General features: G+C 39.6%; 1 protein-coding gene across 1 annotated transcript in view; it reads left to right on the plus strand.

Annotated features, from left to right (window-relative positions):
- Nucleotides 1-14,519, plus strand: part of VWF (von Willebrand factor) — a 161,910-nt gene extending 147,391 nt beyond the window's left edge. The window contains exons 47-52 of the mRNA XM_014938407.1: nucleotides 2,705-2,821; nucleotides 6,088-6,186; nucleotides 8,763-8,891; nucleotides 11,140-11,179; nucleotides 13,488-13,585; nucleotides 14,171-14,519. Coding sequence (XP_014793893.1) covers nucleotides 2,705-2,821; nucleotides 6,088-6,186; nucleotides 8,763-8,891; nucleotides 11,140-11,179; nucleotides 13,488-13,585; nucleotides 14,171-14,359 — 672 coding nt within the window. The 3' untranslated portion in view covers nucleotides 14,360-14,519. The remainder of the gene's footprint in view (nucleotides 1-2,704; nucleotides 2,822-6,087; nucleotides 6,187-8,762; nucleotides 8,892-11,139; nucleotides 11,180-13,487; nucleotides 13,586-14,170) is intronic.
- Nucleotides 14,520-15,454: the final 935 nt, after the last annotated feature.

The raw sequence follows: 15,454 nt of genomic DNA on the forward strand, positions 1-15,454 counted from the left end.
GTTTATACTTCCTGGATTTCAAAACCTTTATTCTGGGTCCTTTAAGAATAGGATTTAAATTTCATTTTATATCAAGGGAAAACTTTGCTCCATTAACTCATTCGCTGAATAGTTCCAAGTTTTGAATCTTTTACTGCAGTTCTGTTAACTGACTGTGTCCTTAATCCCTTTACATTTTTGTCTTGTATCTGGTTACCAATATTATATTCCAGTAATTTGGTGTATTGCATTCACTCCGCTGTTCTTAACAATGCTGTGGACTTTAACTGCAGACTTCCAAGCAGGTGGCTGTATTTACCAAAAGGATTATCTGTATCACTCATCTGTTTTCCCAGGCTTTTACTGAGTGACATTTTTGAAGCAGATCTGAGTCGATTTGGGCTTTATGCAGGTTATTTTGGTTGCACTGACTAACACTGGGTTAGCAGATGTTGGCATTTCATTCTAAGTTAGTCAAGAAAACACATGATAGGTGTATTATATAAAGGGAAAAAGCTTTATCAATCCATGATTTCACTCATTTCTGTCATGTTAAGCTGTGTTTGTTCACAGAAAGCCATTGTTAAAACCATTTGCATGCTGATCCCTAAATACATTAAATATCATAGAACTAAGCTGTAATGCAAACTTTGGATCAAGGTAAGACCTTCCCCAAAAGTTCAAGACACTTGTGTGTGAGGATTTTGTTTCAACATGTATCTAATAAGCCCTAAGTTCCCGCTCTTAGCTGATTTTAGTACAAACACAATTTTATCTTTGTTGCATTTAATTGGAATGTTAGGACTATTAAAAGATCCAATAAGGATAACAATTTTAATATCAATTGTGGCTTTATAGATGTTTTCTTCCTAGTGTGAAAGCACAGAGCTACTGAGACATTCTGTGATAAGCATTTACTTTTAGAGGGCCTAATTATGATAATAAACAGAACAAAACCGAATATATTTTGAAGTGAGTCACCACGATGAGGATATCTCCCAGATTTGCAAGGCTTTTGTATGCACAGGCATGCATGAAGCTGCTAATCAGTAGAGTAGTACTAGTGTCAGTGGATTGAATGCTGTTGTGGGGCCATGTAGCCTGTATTGAACTATCACTTTGGTGTCTGAATGGTTTCCAATGTTGAGAGTAAACAAGAAATCTTGGAGTTTCATGTAACATTTGCTATTCATCCCTTTCCCATATGAAAATGTGTCCTCATGCCTGCACCCATTGAGGTCTTTTAACTCTCCAGATTAATGACCTGATATTCACTATAAAAGGTTAAACCAAGAAAGCTCAAGGGTTCTGCACCGAGGTCTCTAACTGGGTTGTTAAAAGACAAGGGATGTCCTCATAGGTGTTACCACCCCATCATGTTGTTTGTGGAGGGTCTTTTTTATAGACCACCACAAACCAAGAAAAAAGTTCTTGTTGGTGCTTTATAGAAAACCACTGAGCTCTGAGGACTTCCGTTGTGCTGGGGTGCAGAGTAAGAATGCAATTAAAATTCTTTAATCAGAACATTTGTCCTTCAGTGGATATGTCAGACTATTGGCTCTGAGCTACCCATAAACCTAGTACCTTTACAGTGTTACTCTGGCCAACTTCTTGGTTTTGCTCCATTTGTTCCATGAGTGTTTATTCAGTATGTAACAAGAAAAAATGGAATTTGAAGATATACACAGTATGTAGCAAGGGAAATTCCTGTTCCAAATGAAGTCAGTAGTGAAATTCCATTGACGCTTGAAGAACTACTCAAATCTTTTATAATGTAGTGATATTCAGTGTCTGTTTACTTTGTTATGTTTTAGAAGTTCTTTGTGAAAGTCTTTAATAGGCTTCTCCCATTTTTTCCTTTCAGCCATAGTGGTTTAATATTTTGAGGTTGAAATGAAAGGCTCCGCACTTGGAAAGCAGAAAGACCTTGTATTTAGAATTCCTTTCAGCACTAAGAATCCAATTGCTAACTCCACATCCTTTTGTTTCCTATTTAATAGTGTGGCATTTTAGTCTGTGCATTTAAAATGCCATTTTTGTTTGCTTTGAAAAGGTAATGGGATCCAGAAAACAAGGTGCTGGGGAAGAGCTCATGGAATTTTAATTGTGTGCCAGTTCAGCCACTGATTTGCTTGTAACTATGGACAAGTCCAGTTCTTCACTCAGTAATTCTGTTTCTGGACTGTTTGGCTGTGTATTTTTTTCTTTCTCCTTTCTCAATTTTTCACTTTTTGGCCTCTAAAGATTCTAACCAGTGTTATTACAAGAACAATAACAATTACTTTCTGCCCATGATCTGCGGGTTGCGATGGCTCAAGAACTGGTAAACCAGTTCACTATACTCATGAAAAATGAACTGGTAGCAGCCACCCTTACACATAGTCAAGATAGATCATGACAAAATCTTCCTCACCTCTTTCAAAGATTCATTTCTTGCTTGCTAGCTTTGTAAAGAACAAAATCAGAAATGTCAATGTCATTTCACAGATTAAGGAATTCTAGAGGCCTTACTTGAAAAATGGCTTCATGCGATGTTGCTTGTTGTGGAATTACAAATGCAAAAATTTGGGTCTCTGGAAAATGGGGCCATCAGTTTTCTGTTTTCTCTTGCAAAGAATTGCAATGCAAGATTTAATGGAAGAGATTTAACCTGGATGAAATTGCTCATTTATGTGCTTTGTTGAAGAGACAGTCACTGACTTGCAAACTGTTTCCAATGTTTCAGCCATGGAGACGCCTGATGGTGGATCAATGCACGACGTGTGTCTGCTCCCTCCAGTCAACATCTTCTCAGAGATATACTCTGAAATGTACAAAATTAAGCTGTGAACCATGCCCAGCAGTAAGTGCAAGCGATCTGGATATTCTGGTTGAGAATGTGTCTGATGAGAAGGTCATGTTCTTCATTGTATATACCAGTTTATGTTCTGTGCAACTATGGGATCTGTTGCCTTTATTGAAGTTAATTTTATATACCATTTTTATGTTCTGTGAAACTATGGGATCTGTTGCCTTTATTGAAGTTTTTCTGAGAAGTATCCCTGTATTCTTCTTTACCTGAATTAGATTAAGTGTACCAAATGTAATCTTAATCCACAGTGTAGGAAAGGTAACTTTTCATAGTACTCAGGTGCACAGGCACATTTTTATTGTGTATTTTAAACTACTCACCTTTAGGGAAAAATAAGGTTTGGCAAACCATTGGTGACAGGAACTGCTGTGTTGTCTTTCCTGCAGTATTATCTGACCCTCCAGGGATCGCAGCTCAGCCACATCTCCATGTTTCAGGGCTTTCCTATGACTGTTCTGAATTGTCTAATAGCTGAGCACAATAATTTTTTTTTTTTTTCTGGTTCCCAGCCATGCTTTTGGTGATTTAAGGTGATTGTCCCCAGCAGTTCCACTGGCCTTTTTGAAGTCTGCTGCTGCTTTGCTGCCATCATCGACAAGGAATGAGCTTGGCTGGGACAGCCAGAGGAAAATAACTCTCATTTTTACTCCTTGAACAACAGTGTGACTGGAGTGCCTGACTAGTTCTGCTCAATCATGTAGTTTTCTCTCTTAGCACCAATACCTCAAGTAGAAGTAGACCTAAGCCCGTTGCAGAGGGTGGGTTAATCTCCCTCTGTCTGAAGAGCACAGCCCAGCAGCTAAGTTTCACAGAAAATGGCTTAAATGCCCCATTCTCGTCTGCCATTCTCTGGATAATGGGTGGAGCCCAATGGGTCCAACCAAACCCAGGGTCTGTGCAAGCAGTTGTACCAGAAAAGTCGCATCTCTAACATGATCATATGGGATTCCTGGCTGATGTCCTACCTTGATAGGGTCTCTGCAAAAGAGACAGGCAGAGTTTTGGATGAGTCCAGTTTTCAATCCTTAAGTAGAACCAGAAAGGACAAGGTAGTAAGCCAAGTTTCCGTGGTTTCATCTGTACTGAACAGAGCAAGACTGCAGGCTCAAATTATGTCCTGCAACCACTTATCTTGAAGAATTGTCAGCAGTGTCCCAGTTGGCCCATTCTAACTAGTAAACTTCCAAATAATGTGCACAGGTCAGTGGTTAGGACAGCCCAAAGCCAGCCTGTTTTGTAGGGAGAATGCAGCTTAGACATACACGTGTTCCACTTGTCTGCAGGGCCAGAAAACCGGCCTTGACCCCCTTTATTTGATGGTACAGATGTAGCCTGTGACAAAGGGAGAACCTGGAATACTTTGTGTTGTTCTGGACCCTAATATCACCCCTTCTGTAAGGTATGATTACATCCACAGGCTTCTGAAAGGAAAATAAATGGCCGAGCTCAGTGCTGAGCATCGTTCTCACTTCCACAAAATATAACCTGGCAGGTCCATGAAAAAAACCCAGATACACTAGAATGAGTCCATGGCCAGAAACATGTGTGCATATGGACGTTCCCACACAAAAATACTCAAACATCAATTCTTGCTTTTCAAAGCAAGAAACCAGCTGTAGAAATTAAAGGTAGAGGAATCAATAAAATACATGGTAAAAAACCGGGGGAAACGTTCCTCTTCTGCTTCTTTCACCACCCACACAATTCCCAAACAGCTCCTTTCCCCAACCTGACCCAAAAATACAGACTAAACAAAAAAACCCTGAAGGAAAGGCAATTTCCAGTTGGGCTTATTAAGCTATGAACTCGTGTTTAGGAGATGTGCAGCTACCCAAGGGAAGTTGCAGTTCTAGGCCTATGTATTCCTTTGTAGCCATTGTAATGAATCTTTGGAGCTTGAGGGGGAAAAAACCTATCAAATAAGATACAGAATGTCTTCATCCCTCTAAGGCTGATGGGATTCACGCACATACTTGGAATCTTTCCTGTCTCAGAGTCATTGATTTCATGGTATACTCAGATTACTAGTAATTCCTTCATAATGGATAAAATAAGGGGTTAAGAGTATATACCTGCTTTCTACTGGATGCTGAAGCTGTGAAAGCAAATGCACTGGTAATTGAAGTGCAGCCAACTGCAGCATATCCTGCTCATCAGGGGCATTTTATGACCTACTTGAGGTGCTTACGTTTTTTGCTAGTAGAGCATGTTCACCTAAATAACAATGAACTATGTTTTCTTCCAATGATTTAATAGGAACCCCCCCCCACCCTCCCAAAATTCTTTTTCTATAAAAAACATATGGATAACATGCATGCCTTCACTCAACCAGAAAGTGTTTGTTGTCTTAAAAATGTTCAGCTGATCATAAGCAGCTGTTGGTTATGCGTAGCAGCTGGAGACATTACTGTGGGACATTTCATGTGTTAATTCTGTTCCTTTCTGGTTTTTGGGGTTTTTTTTTTTCTCCATCTTTTTTCTCTTCATCCACTCTATACCTTTTTTCCTTTCCATCTAGTGCCACTCAGTCTCCCGTCTCCTTTTCTTGCCACTATTTTTTCCTTCCTGTGTCATTTGTGGGTCTCAATTATTCCTCTTTTCTTTTTTTGTCTTTCCTTTTTCATCTTGCTGTATCATACCTTCTCTGATGTTCTTTTTACTTTCTTGTTTAATCAGGTCATTTTCTTTTTATTTCCATAGTTCAAATTTTCCACTTATCCTTATTCTCCCCTTTCCCTGTCCACTACTTACTGGTTGTCTTGCCCTTTTCTCCTACTTTAAGCATTTCAAACTACTTTTCCAAGTTGTGCTGCGTAGTATTCATAAGCTTTACAGAAAAGCTCCTGCACGCCACAAATGTGAACTGTATGTCACTCAAAACATTTCAATAAGCTTTTTACCCTCTCCTACTGTTCTGTGTTGTTTAGTGAATCTGACCTTGCAACTGTTATAGTCAAAGAATATTGAATTTAGTGGTCACAAGAGGCTTTGTACTTGGAAATAAGCTTACCTCCCTATTGTATAATAAATCAGTACAATGATAAATGCCAGCCTTTATAAAGCAAAAAAAACCCACCCAAAAGTATGCAACTAGTTAGATTAAGCTGGTCTAGTCCTATTGTATAAAAAAAAAAATTTTAGTCGTTATCACTTTGTCCATTAATTTAAAACAAACAAACAAAAAACACCTCTACAAATAAGTGTAGAAAGCATGCTCAAAACAAAACAAGCTCAGAAAAATGTCCTTTACTTTCTAGAATTACAGAAGGCAGGAAATCCCTGGCTCTTGCTGTGGAAAATGTGTGCCAACTTCATGTGCCATCAGGCTGAGAGATGGAAGGCTTAAATATCTTCAGGTAAGTTTTAAGCACTTCTTCTTTGATTTATGAGTAAATGTAAATGTAGCATAGACTTCTGGTGAACCCAAAGAAAGTGCTTTTTTTTTTTTTTTACTCTTTTTTGGTTAGGCAGACACAGTATTGCTAGCGCCTATTCTTTTGTATCTCAGAATGGTTTACCAGTAAAGGGATTTTTTTTGTTGTTGTGTGTAAATTAAAAATCAGGGACTTCATACCACAGTGTAATATTATAGAGGGACATGTACCTGCAAGCATGCATATTGTCAAGGAATTTTAACTGGAATATGAGCTCAAACAACTACTTAGAGGAAATTAAAAACCTCATTTTTAAATTAGAAATGGATAATTTAAGTTGAAAATGTGAATTTTGTAAAATTTCTCCAGCATGATAGGTTCTTAAACAGGAATGGATATTTTTCTGGTTAAAACCCATTAGCTGGTCGCAAGAAAGAGCATATAATATTTTCTTTTGTTCCATTCCTGAACTAAGTTTTAGGTGAGGAGAGTATGGGAAGAAAAATAAAGCTGGTGAGGGGTCTGGAGAACAAGCCTTAAGAGAAGGGGCTGAAGGAACTGAGGCTGTTTAGTCTGGAGAAAAGGAGGCTGAGGGGAGACCTTATCACCCTACAACTACCTGAAAGGAGGGTGTAGCCAGGTGGAGGTCTGTCTCTTCTCCCAAGCAGCAAGTGATAGGACAAGAGGAAATGGCATCAATGTACACCAGGGGAGGTTTAGATTTGATATTAGGAAAAGTTTCTTCACTGAAAGGGTTGTCAAGCATTGGAACAGGCTCCCCAGGGAAGCGGTGGAATCACCGTCCCTGGAGGTATTAAAAAGAAGTGTAGACCTGGCCCTCAGGGACATAGAGGCAGACTTGGCAGTGTTATGCTTACAGTTGGACTCGATGATTTTAAGGTTTTTTCCAACCTAAATTATTTTATGATCCTGTGTGGAGGTGGGGTGGTGTTTATATGTATTTTTTAAATACAGAATCACAGAATCACAGAATTGTAGTGGTTGGAAGGGACCTCAGAGATCATCAAGTCCAACCACCAAAAAAAAAAAAAAAAACCAAACCAAAAACCAAAAACAAAAAAAACCACACCAGCTCCCACCACCTAAACACACAACAACAACCTCCAAACCAAAAAAACCATCACCCACCCACACAGCACCCCACCACAAACCAGTAATCTTGGGCACTAGAGCATGCCCTGAAGAACCATGTCTACACGTTTCTTAAATACCTCCAGGGATGGTGACTCCACCACCTCCCTGGGCAGCCCATTCCAATGCTGGATAACCCTTTCAGTAAAGAAATGTTTCCTAATATCCAACCTGAACTTCCCCTGGCGCAACTTGAAGCCGTTACCCCTTGTCCTATCATCTGTAACTTGGGAGAAGAGACCGACCCCCGTCTCTCTACAGCCTCCTTTCAGGTACTTGTACAGAGCGATAAGGTCTCCCCTCAGTCTCCTCTTCCCCAGACTGAACAACCCCAGTTCCCTCAGCCTCTCCTCGTAAGACTTGTGCTCCAGACCCCTCACCAGCTTCGTTGCCCTTCTCTGGACCCGCTCCAGCACCTCAATGTCCCTCTTGTGGTAGGGGGCCCAAAACTGGACACAGCACTCAAGGTGAGGCCTCACCAGTGCCCAGTACAGGGGGACCATCACCTCTCGGGCTCTACTCGCCACACTGTTCTTGATACAGGCCAGGATGCTGTTGGCCTTCTTGGCCACCTGGGCACACTGCTGGCTCCTGTTCAGCCGACAGTCCACCAACACCCCCAGGTCTTTTTCTGCCAGGCAGCTCCAGCCACTCTGCCCCCAGCCTGGAGCGCTGCTTGGGGTTGTTGTGACCGAAGTGCAGGACCCGGCACTTGGCCTTGTTAAACCTCATCCCGTTGGTCTCAGCCCATCCATCCAGCCTGTCCAGATCCCTCTGCAGAGCCTCTCTACCCTCCAGCAGTTCAACACTGCCACCCAGCTTGGTGTCGTCTGCGAACTTACTGAGGGTGCACTCGATCCCCTCGTCCAGATCATTGATAGAGATGTTAAAGAGAAGTGGCCCCAGTACTGAGCCCTGTGGGACACCACTCGTGACTGGACGCCAGCTGGATTTAGCTCCATTCACCACCACAAATACATATAAATTTATGTATATATAAATATATATACTCTTGGCTCCAGGAGCCAGGAGTTAATTATTCATATATATATATATATTCATATATATATATATTTAAAGGACAAGTCATAGCCAAACTCCCAAGCTTCTCACCTCAAACAGTTTCTCTTTTGAGTTAATGGTAATTTCTTCTAAGAGCTGAAAAAGATCAGGTTTTGGCAGTCTTGACCGAGCTGTAATCAAGTGCTATGGAAGTAAATAGAAGATGATGACTTTGTTGATAAATAATTCTGTTTATTAAAGATTTCCAGGTTTTATAAACTTCACCACCATGGTATGTTAGTTGAAATATCAGTAAAGGAATACTCAGGTTGTATAGCATCCTGAAAACTTACTGTCCCATGTTGTTTCTGTGTAAAGCTCTAACAGCCTTTAATTCTTTACAGCCAAATGAATCACTTCAGGATGGCTGTGACACACACTCCTGTAAAGTAAATGAGAAAGGGGAATTTATCTGGGAAAGGAGAATCACTGGCTGTCCTCCATTTGATTCCAGACGATGCTTGGCTGAAGGAGTAAGTAGTGAAATGTGTCCTGTTTCCAGGTTAAACCTAGACTCTGTCATGTTTATGGTTCTGTATATAAGTACCTTATGTGTATTAGGGTGGAAAAACCCAACCCTCTCCCAGCATCTTGGCTAAACTGAACTTGAACTTTATTTGAAATTCAGAAAAAAAATAAGGTTTCCTTATTTTAAAATACATGCTGGTTTTATGTGGAACTGTGCTGCAGGGGAGATGCTGAGCTTGCAGTAGTTCCATATGAAGCAGGAAATAAAAGAAAATGATTGTTCTAATGATATTTTCAGTTTGGTATCCAGAGCATAACTGTGTGGATAATTACACAATTTGAGAACACAGTCAGATCAGCCCCTTTTCTATACGAATATGCATATGAAATGCTAAGACTTTTTTTTTTTTCTTCTCTACCCTTGTATGAAATTAGGGAAAGGTATGTTCCCAACGCTGTAGGTTATATGAATATGCATATGAAATACTAAGACTTTTTCTTTTTTCTCTACCCTTGTATGAAGTTAGGGAAAGGTATGTTCCCAACGCTGTAGGAAGAGCTCAGACTCCCACATTTGCAGTTGTTTGGTATAATGGTATAATAAAAACCCCACTCAACACGTCCACCCATCTTTGCTGTGGTTTGAGGTGAGCCATACACCGAGGAATAGAGCGTGGGTTGGGATGTAACACGTGGGGTCCTGCTTTTGCTCATCAAACATCACACAGGTGTTTGCATCCACCTGTCCCCATTTTCCTGGGCACAATGGGACGCAGGAAACCTTTAACAAAGCTTGTGCCCAAACCCCTCTCTACATATACAAATCAAGCAAATGGAGGATTTGATACGCATAATGCAAGAAGAATAAAGTTTCTGTGGTGCATTTCTCACTTTGTAAAATCAGTACAGCACACACAGTTTTGTCATACGAGCAAAGTTAGGGAAAGGTATGTTCCCAACGCTGTAGGAAGAGCTCAGACTCCCACATTTGCAGTTGTTTGGTATAATGGTATAATAAAAACCCCACTCAACACGTCCACCCATGTTTCCTGTGGTTTGAGGTGAGCCATACACCGAGGAATAGAGCGTGGGTTGGGATGTAACACGTGGGGTCCTGCTTTTGCTCATCAAACATCACACAGGTGTTTGCATCCACCTGTCCCCATTTTCCTGGGCACAATGGGACGCAGGAAACCTTTAACAAAGCTTGTGCCCAAACCCCTCTCTACATATACAAATCAAGCAAATGGAGGATTTGATACGCATAATGCAAGAAGAATAAAGTTTCTGTGGTGCATTTCTCACTTTGTAAAATCAGTACAGCACACACAGTTTTGTCATACGAGCAAAGATTTAGAAAAATACTGGATTATGTTAGAGGCTTGGGGTTATTAATATATATTATATTCTAAAGACCCTCAAGAGCAGTTTACTTTTTAACTAGAACTTCCCAAATTGCATTTATTCTCTTCCCATCAAACAAACGAACAGATAAACAAACCTACAACTTTTTCAGCTATAAAATTAGTGGGTTTCATCTAGTTACAGATGGAAAGTTTAGGTTTTAGGTTTTTTTCATTAAAAATGCCTCAAAACTTTTGCATGTAAGTTCAGGTGTGTAGAGTAACAATGGCATTATCCTGCAGTATAAATATGTCTCCGTTTTTCTTTTCACTGTGAGTTTTCAGTAATTTTCCACCATACGTATATTTCTCAGAATTATTTTCTACACTGTAGTGATGAAATAAGAAAAATGAAATCTTTGGCTGTTAAAACTTATTTGACAGATGTGATATTTTATGATGATTTGCCTGTACATTTTCAGCTGTTGTGAAATAGGCATGCTTTCAACTATATTGCTAAAAAAAAATCAAGAGGGACTGGTTAACTCCCTTCCTTAAACAGCTGTAAGACTTGAATGCTATTGGTTTTGTCCCTCTGGTTCCCAGAAATTTATTGGTATTCAATGTCTTTGAAAGCTTCTAATATAAGGTAAAAGCAATACTTTCAGGTTGTGGAACTTGATAATACAGTAAATTATACCCTATCGTTTATCAACAAACAAAATCACAAGTTCAAAATCTTAAAATGGATAAAGAGATAATTACTAATGTAGATTTTTATTTTTGTACAATATAGATATACAGTTTTCTTGCCTTATACCTTGTGTTAAACATCCTTCTGTATTCTTCCAGCAGAACAAATGTGTATTACTTGTGCCAAAATAGAAGTTTTCTCTGTTTATTTTTTTAGGGCAGAATTGCAAAAATTGGCAATACCTGCTGTGACACATGTAAGTAAATAAGCCAAAATGTTTTGTATGGAAATTGCAGAGAGTGTAAGCTACTGAGTAAGGAGTTACTTTTTGCATAAGATGCAGTTCAGTGAAACAGACCTAAGCAATGTGGTTAAAATAAAACATCGAACAAGTCCACCCTCTGATCAGGACACTGCTTCATGTTTTCTCCTCCAGAACATGTGTTTTGACAGTATTCACCAGTGCTTAGAAAGAAATAGATACTTTCCACATTTTATGCAGGTGTTAATTATGAATGTTTTATTTCATTGTTCATCTAAAGATAATGGGAAGAGTATTATACACACAGGTTGGCAAGTCACATAACCTGATACTGAATATGTGAGGCAACCACTTCATAAATAATCAATCAACCTAAAATGAATTTAGCAAAAAATCCCTGGTATCAGTAATGTAATTTTGATTGTTGTTTGGTGGTGTATTAACTAAAAAATGGTAGGAGGAATGCTTGTTAAAGGTGCATTCCTATTGAACAGCTTGACTGCATCTTAAATTTGGCAGTTTAGGAGTCAGTCCTGCAACTCTTAATTTCATGCATCGTTTTGTAGATAATCCAAATGTCAATCAGGCTGTGAGCGTAGGAAGGGTTTGCTTACATGAGAAAGGATTGCAGGATTGGGTTCTCATTTCTAAAATGAATCTCTGATGCTGTTGTGAACAGACAACCTCTCAGTTTTCTCCTTTGTAAGTGAAAAATTAATAATACTGTAGCTCATTTAAACTAAAAACAAAGTAACAAAAGTTTGATATTCTCTTCTAATGTCACAGTATCAACATCTTGCCTGTGTTCTGTTACCTCTTTATTTTTATTTTTTCCTCTGTGCATGTGTTAATAAATAAAAGATGGCCAGCATAGTAGCCCATCACCACACTGGCACAGTAACTGCTGTAATAATACCCCTGATGAAGGATGTTAACTCCTAGAGAGTGTGCAGCCGTTGCCTCTCTGTATAAGCACTGAGTTCCAGATTGAGAAATAGGAGTCAGAAAGCTATTGAGATAGACTGTCATCAAATGGCTCAAACAGGTAATTTAGTTACCAGGCTTCAAGTAAGGAATACTGACAATTATTTATTAACAAAACCCAGATTTTAAGATTTAAAAGACAAGGTGGTGGGCAGGCTCTACTAATTGACAATGCCTATCACTGCAATTGAGGAGAAATCCAGTACCAAATGAGCACAGATTAATACATATATTTAACAGTTATAGTGATTTAAAAATTATACCTCCTTATAGCAGCAAAAGCAAACTGATCTAAGTGAAATATTGCCTGCCTAAACCAGCCGATATTTTATGGGCCTTCAAATCCTTATTGCCATTGGTGTTTGCTTGGACATAGCTAAAAACATAAAAGTACCATATTACAGCGGAGTCTTATTCCTGGTTGCTTCTCTGTTCAGGCACCTCCATAAGAAAAAAGCCAACATACTGCATCCAGCCAACTAACCATGGGTTATCAATTGAAGGATGGTGATTAGCTTTGAATCAGATACTTCTAGATGTCAAACTCTCTTTGCCTCCCCTCTGTATTTATATTTTTCCACCAGGGCACTCAGTAGCAACACACAATCTGTTACATACTCTACAGGGAACACCAAGGCTTGGCAAAGCTGCTGTGAAACCAGAGTAATTTAATCATTCTTAAAAGTCAGCTAAGAGAATAATCAGTTTCTCATGGACAGAGGAACTTAGATATAGGTTACATTGCCTTCCCAGATCTCAAGAAATTTTGTCTTTCAGACACCTCAGTACCATAAAGAATTGGGCAAAGAACTTGTTCTCTCAAGTTCAAAGCACAGGTCAGGGTGATGCCTTTGGTTCAGTAGAGTCTTACATGGCTTTGATCAAAAGTTGTTTAAGAAGCCAGTTTTCCCATTCTTATGTTATGCTTTGGCAACTGGAGTTGGTTATTTTGTCTGAGGGCAGGGTTTTAAGTACATAGGAGCACATAAGTGAACAGGCATATTTTCTCATTAGATTTTTGTGGTACTAGCACAAGATTATTTGCAAAGGATATTCCTCATTTTCCCACTTAAGAAAGAAGCTGCATCTCGGCTTCTTACCTCTTTTCCCTATTGATCTCAATTGCATATGTCTCTTGCTTTTGCAATGGAGGCACAACCTACAAAAAAAAAAGTAAATGAGTGTAGTGAAGTAACTTGAGAACAAGTTAATAAGTCAGGATCAAAAAGGTGATGGAGCTGTATTGAGTCTGATGACAATTATTTTGTTTGGGTTTTTCATCTGTGGCCTTTGTCTGTGACTTTTTTTAACTTGGTAGGCGTAGAAGTGGAATGTCGACCAGTAAGTAGCAGACTGCAGTACAGGAATACCAACGGATGTGTGGCTGAAAGGGAAGTGCCTATTTCTCATTGTGAGGTAAGGAACAAAAGCAATCTCCCCCACCCCAAGCCCTGCCCTTGCCCCCTTTCTCTCTTTCACAAGGGAAACCTTTGCCTCCACTACAGCTTCACTTCAGAAAGTGGAGCATCAATTTTCGTCCTTCTCATTGACTTGCTCAGTGTAAACCTCATTGGCATTTATTTCCTAAAGTAATTTGGTGATGCTGAATTTTCCCTGTTCAAGCCAGCATGAAAAAAGGCACGTGTTAGACACAAAGGCTTTGTTCCTACCACTCTCCTTTGCTTCCATCAGAAATGAATGACTCTGAAGTGGCTTTGTTAGGACCTTCTACTTAAAACAAAGAATTTTCATCGGAGTATTTGTGAGGCTGATTTTCAGATCTGAGTCTACAGTTAAGCACTCAGAATTTTCATCGGAGTATTGGTGAGGCTGATTTTCAGATCTGAGTCTACAGTTAAGCACTCATATCCTTCTTCAGGCTCCGAAGTTTATTTATGAGAGTGTGAAGGTGCCCATCGATGTTTTGAAGGGAAGAACCTGGATTCTGATGGCGCTGAGGTCGGGCACTGTTCAAACTTGGTATCTCTTTTTTCCATTTAGGGCAAGTGCAGAAGCTATACCAGATACTCTGTTGAGACAGGGAAGTGGGAAGACCTGTGCAGCTGCTGTACAGCCACTCAAACAACCATCGTCACGATCCCCCTCCGGTGTGCCAACGGGACGGTGGTGCAGCATTACATCCCTTCTGCCTCCCAGTGTGAATGCGATTCTCGGAAGTGTACAGACTGAATATTTCCAACAAGCCCAGTTGTGTAATCTCAAGTTTTATGATGAAGGAAATTTACAGTGCAAGCCTCATTTTCACCCTTGTAGACCATTTTATCCAGTAGAATCCTGACTAACTAATGGTATCAACATAGCAAACAATAAACCTTACTAGCACAACGGAGCATTTTTTAATTATTCTTGGCATTATTTATAGATACAATATTACAGATTGTATTGTTCTCTTTCATCATCACCAGGTAGAGTAATTCACATTATTAAATATACCGAAAAAATAAACAAACCCACAACACAGTAACAGAAACAGTTGCTTCTACTTAATGCTAAATGCGTCAGGATATGTTGTCTTCAGAGATATTACTTCTGCATTTGCCACTTCAGACTGTAGTGACACCGTGGACTACAAGTGGACTTGTAGGTTTTTGGTCTTTTCTTTCCACTTCCAGTCAGGGAGCACACTATGGCATAAGACTTCGTAGTAAGAGGGTGATGTTCTTGGTACACAGACAATACTGGTTATGTCTCAGGCAACCAAATGTGTTTCTGTGATGCATTGAGATGTTCCTCCTGAAGCTGAATGCAAAAAAAATGTGTGCTGAGGACAGGCTGTGTAACTTCTGCAAGTCCTCAGTATTTGTGGATGGGGTTGAGGGATAGCTCTTAGTTATTTACTTTAGCACTTCCATACCAATTGAAGAGAAAGTTCGTAAGTAATCTCCCTTATTTCCTGATACTAAAGCTTCATCCAGTGCATTAGCTACAAGAGCTAGAGTTCTTTCAAGTGCAGAATTGTCAGTGGCAGGTTTGATTTAGTTACTGCTGCCAGGGATAAATATAGCAGGATTTAAACTCTACTTGGTCTGGTCAGGCCATGGAAATCAAGAGACAACCAGAGGGTTGTTGGTCCTAGTGGAATGCAGTGCCAGTCCACCATTTTCACTGGGAAGTACTAATTTCTCAAATATAGGAGAGAGAGAAAACTGTTCATTCTATTTACACTGTTGGTCCTAGTGGAATTTAGTGCCAGTCCACTAATTTCTCAAATATATGAGAGAGAGAAAACTGTTCATTCTATTTACATTTTTGAAAGACAAGAAA

The sequence above is a fragment of the Calidris pugnax genome, unplaced genomic scaffold, assembly GCF_001431845.1.
Source record: "Calidris pugnax isolate Ruff unplaced genomic scaffold, ASM143184v1 scaffold47, whole genome shotgun sequence".
NCBI classification, from domain to species: Eukaryota; Metazoa; Chordata; class Aves; order Charadriiformes; family Scolopacidae; genus Calidris; species Calidris pugnax.